General features: G+C 46.2%; 3 protein-coding genes across 3 annotated transcripts; 2 read left to right on the top strand and 1 right to left on the bottom strand.

Moving 5' to 3' along the window:
* Window positions 1-407: 407 nt before the first annotated feature.
* ASPBRDRAFT_673886 (uncharacterized protein) lies at window positions 408-1,153 on the bottom strand. Its single transcript, XM_067628881.1, has one exon. The coding sequence runs from the start codon at window positions 745-747 to the stop codon at window positions 460-462; it is 288 nt and encodes a 95-aa protein (XP_067472723.1). The 5' UTR covers window positions 748-1,153; the 3' UTR covers window positions 408-459.
* A 350-nt stretch (window positions 1,154-1,503) lies between these two features.
* On the top strand, window positions 1,504-2,625 carry ASPBRDRAFT_49762 (uncharacterized protein). Its single transcript, XM_067626412.1, has 2 exons — window positions 1,504-1,648; window positions 1,759-2,625. Exons 1-2 carry the CDS (start codon window positions 1,516-1,518, stop codon window positions 2,478-2,480), a joined length of 855 nt encoding a protein of 284 aa, XP_067472722.1. The 5' UTR covers window positions 1,504-1,515; the 3' UTR covers window positions 2,481-2,625.
* Window positions 2,626-3,156: 531 nt separating this feature from the next.
* ASPBRDRAFT_190075 (glutathione S-transferase family protein) lies at window positions 3,157-4,297 on the top strand. The gene is made up of 2 exons (XM_067620182.1): window positions 3,157-3,752; window positions 3,807-4,297. The coding sequence occupies exons 1-2, from the start codon at window positions 3,194-3,196 to the stop codon at window positions 4,232-4,234; spliced, it is 987 nt and encodes a 328-aa protein (XP_067472721.1). The 5' UTR covers window positions 3,157-3,193; the 3' UTR covers window positions 4,235-4,297.
* The last annotated feature ends 286 nt before the right edge of the window (window positions 4,298-4,583 follow it).

The following is a 4,583-nucleotide window of genomic DNA, read 5'->3' as shown; positions in this document are numbered from 1 at the left end:
AGAATAGAAAACTGAAGGGAGGTGAATCATGTTCATCAGTGAGCCCTGGTAGTAAGCTGTTAAAGTTATATCTGTAATATCTTGCTGCATCCTCTCCCCGTTGAGTTGTCTGAAAGGAACTCTAGAATATATTATTATTGGTTGAAGAATCTTGTGAGTGTCCCTTTTATAAACTTTCCATGAATTTATTAATAGTGAGGAATTATAGTGATCAATACTTCAGGGAAGAATAATGGTCATATCAGCTAACTGTTAGTGGTCTCAGATTTATGTCCTATATTTCTATAATAACTTCCAGTCACATTAGCTGTAAGTCATTTATTATAGTAATTATGTACTTCAGCTATTCCTGATAATTTAAGCATACATCGACATACCACTTTATATTCTAGTTTACTATATACATACAACAGTGATTTAGCAGGCGCCGGCGCCTCCGACAAAGGCACCAGATCAGGATCACCATTCTCTATAGCCCGCTTGTGCGCTGGCTGCTGTCCGATGCGCTCTAGATAACACATAATATTCGGATATTTGTTGAGGCTGTAGGGAATATACAGCTGCAGCGTCATTAACTGAAAGACAGACACAGTCTGCCGCAGTGAACTTCTCTTCAGCCAGGTAGGTATTTTTGGCTAGTTGCTGTTCCATCACCTCACAGGTGGCTTTCACCCGGGACTCAGATATCTTGTAGATAAAGTCCTCTTCAGTTTGGTTGCCGTAGATCTGATTGAATAGCATCCCCATAAAGGATTGCAAGGTTGACCCTTGTGCTTGGTGTAGCTAGAAGACGTAGTCTGTATAATTGGGGTGATCGGGGATCAAGACTAGACAGCCCTTTCCATACTTGGTAAGGATGTATTTGATAATCACTATAATTTCTCCTAAAGTGATGCCGTTGTCTTCGATAATGGGGGCAGTGCCGGACAAATAGAGCTTACAGTAGTTATTAGGTGCCTGCAGTATGGGCTGTTGGCGGTTGTAGTATTTGAGGGTGTAGGTAATCTCAAGCTCCTCGCACAGAGCCAAATGATTCTCTCGGATTAAGATAGCTGTAAATGATGGATTACGAGGCCGGACATGGTTGGAATTGTGTATTATGCACTGAAGTTTTGGCAGATAGTGGCCGGGATACCGAAGGTTGGAAACCCGGAAATGGGTTCCATGGGTAGGGATTCTTGTCGATCATCGGAAGCCGCATGTTTCTTGGTTAGTGGCAAAACTCAGGTCGGCTTGCCTATTGCCGAATAACTACAGTTCAAGCAATGCTGAGTAATGCGAAACTTGGGGGCTTGCTGAAACCGGTTCCGAGGGGGTCCGGGGTGGACATCCGGGAGCCGGCAGGTTCAAATAGTTCTAGATTGAAGTTCTAGACCAAGCAATGTCTGTCATCAATGAATAACCAAGAATAAGAATGAAAGATGAAGTTTATATATATTACTGCTTCATGCATTAGTAGACCTGTCCATAAGACCTTAGTCATTACACACTAGACAATCAATCCAACCAACCACAATGGGCAACACTCTCTTTCCCAATGACCCAGACAAAGTCTCCGTCATCCGCTATCTCACCCCTGATATCACAACCTTCAGTCTCCCGTTTGCCCGATTCGGGATTGTCAAATTCGGCGCCAGAGGAACATTAGGTATATTCCTTTAATTTTCCCACCCCTCCCTTTCTTTTCCCATTCCTCTCATCACATAAGTCGATCCGTATATATACTGGGAGTGACATCAGTTGACAATGAGAGATTAGTCAAACTCCCCTCTGGAAACCTTCTAATCTTCTCACCTACCCCGCTTACCCCCACCATCCGCTCCGTCATCGCCAAGACCGGTACTGGACAGATCGGCTACATTGTCGCCCCAGATACCGAGCACCACCTCCATCTCTCGGCCTGGAAAGCCGCCTACCCGGGCGCCCGCATCATTGCCCCAGAGGGGCTCCTCGAGAAACGTCAACGAACGCTCGGCAACGGGCCCGATACCTCGCCCGACTGCAACCCTGCCTTCGATTACATCTACACCGCCGCCAACAAGTATTCCTTGCAAGTATCCGACGACCCAGAGTTCCACGCTACCTTCGCAGTGGAGTACGTGCACAGCCACCCGAACCGAGAGATCGTGCTTCTGCATAAGCCCTCCCGGTACCTGATCCAGGCGGACCTAATGTTTAATTTGCCGGGAACAGAGCAGTACAGTCTGTCGGATGAAAAGGCCGAGGACGGGTTGTGGAATCGGCTGGGGATGGGGTGGATGAAGGCGCGGACGCCGGCGGAGCGGACAGCACAGGCTCGATTCGTGTGGTATGTGCTGGCCGCGGGGGATCGTAAGAACTTTGGGGAGAGTATCCGCCGGATCTGGGGGTGGGACTTTGGAGGGATTGTGCCGTGTCACGGGGATGTTATTGAGGATGACCAGGAAGGGAAGGGGAGGGAGGCATTTGAGGGGGTATTTGAGGGTTTTTTGAAGGGGTGAAGGAGCTTGTTGGTTAAGTAGACGCATCAAATTCTTTTCTGTATATACTAAATCTTGGGATGGTGCACAATGTGAACCCAGCCTTTGTCAAATGGCTGGTATACTAAATATTAGTTTAGATCAATTTGATTACGATGATTTTTTGGAGGTTTTAGTGCGGCAGCATCTTTGGCAGAAAACAGGTGGTCAGTTAGGGGTGGTCGGAAACTTTGCGGCGCCACTGTAGGTCCGGACTATTACAGTCATTCTCGAAATCAGCGTGTCGGGATAACTAGTCCACACCAAGCTTCGCCTTACAAGTCTCTATGACCTGCACCTCGAGCTGCTCGGCCTCTCCTAGCGGCCCTGGTTCCTATATGTGGATTCTAGGTTCAAGGTTCTCGATCCTTCTTTTGGTGTACAATCACACACTTTTCGTGGACCTATATTGAATTTTTGTATTTTACTCGAAAATAACATATCTTCTAGTGTGAACCCGGAACAAAGTTGGCTTGAATCTATTCACTCGGATGCCCGGAGCTCGGAGCTCAGGAAGAGCGTTCTCGGATGCCCGGGTGTTCTGAATTCTTCATGGGTACCGGATAAGCTTTCTCCGAATATCATCTTATCGACGGGTGTTTAGAAATCCTTAAAGGAACACGATTCTTCTCAAAACAGACTTTCTCTTTCTTTTATCATTGATTTGAATGGTGTTTACTTATCTTGCTTGATACATGATGGGTACAGCTAATCAGCAACCGATCGTCTTGTTCCATTACCCTGGATCCTTGTGGGCTGTCAAAATCAGAGCATACCTCGCTCTCCGCGGCATTCCCTATCACGAATGCATTCAGCCAGATGTCATGCCACGTCCTGATCTTGCGGCTCTTAGCATTCATTACCGCCGCATACCTGTCCTTGCGATCGGACGAGATATATACTTCGACACTGTCCTTATGTTGGAAAAGCTTGAAGAATTGATTCCCGGGAACACGCTGGGTGCAAGAGACCCAACGCAGCAAGCTTTGGAGAAGATGCTTGAAAAATGGGTTGAAAATGCAGTCATTGAATCAGTTGTCGGCTCATTGCCCTCTGCCTTCATGAAAAATGAGCAGATGGTAAAGGACAGGCGACAGTTCTGGGTGACGGATATTAGCATCGAGGGTCAGGAGAAAAGGCGACCACAGTCTTTGGCAAACATGAGGACGCACTTCAATATTCTAGAGAAACTTTTCTCCGACGATAGGCATTGGGTCCTCTCTACCGATAACCCAGGGCTTGCAGATATTCATGGTAAGTTAACATATTTTCAAACTGTCATCAAAGCATAGACTGATCATCGTTAAGTCGCGTTTGCCCTTGATTGGATTCTCGGCATCCCAGAGGCTCTCCCAGAGCGATTTGTCTCGGATGAATTCCCAAAGACATTTGACTATCTCAAGCGGTATAATAGAGCGATAGCTACCGCGAACAACCAGTGCCTAAAACGAGAGTCTCTCGCGGGTCCAGATGCTGCCAAGCTGATAACTGAAAGCGATTTTGTGGAGCCAGAGGGTGATGTCGAACATGATCATACCTTTCTTCAGAAGAGGCAAAAGGTTGCTTTGTCGCGCACTGATGAATCCGATTTTTCACGTTCAGTGAACAGGGACTTGGGAACGCTTTTGGCTCTGACGCCACAAGAGGTGGTTATCGCAACAGAAGTCACTTCTACAACTCCGGAGATTAGACTTCATGCACCGCGGTGGGGATTTGCCATAGAAAGTGTTGCCTGATAGGTCTAAAAGAAGATTTTTGATCCGTATATCCACTATTAAGAATGTGATAGGAAATTTTGCACCATTCTCACATAAAATAGATTTGCGTAGTCGCAATTTGGCTTTCACCATGCATTGCTTGAATAATGTAACCGAAGACTTTTTTTTTTTTTTTCTTTTTTTGAGATTTTAGGAAACCCTGAAATGGGCCATGTTAGGAGGCACGTTGGGAAGGATATTAAGCTCGGCGTGTCGGAGTATATCGTGAAGCCCCTCTCATATCAAACCCGTTCTTGGATCTCGACTGAATCGATAAATTACTTAACTTCGAAGAATCATTTTTATTATACTACCGTTCCTCACACCC

Source organism: Aspergillus brasiliensis (genome assembly GCF_001889945.1).
Source record: "Aspergillus brasiliensis CBS 101740 unplaced genomic scaffold ASPBRscaffold_58, whole genome shotgun sequence".
Classification (NCBI taxonomy): Eukaryota; Fungi; Ascomycota; class Eurotiomycetes; order Eurotiales; family Aspergillaceae; genus Aspergillus; species Aspergillus brasiliensis.
The sequence above is the reverse complement of the archived record's forward strand: the minus strand, read 5'-3'. Positions and strand labels throughout refer to the sequence as shown.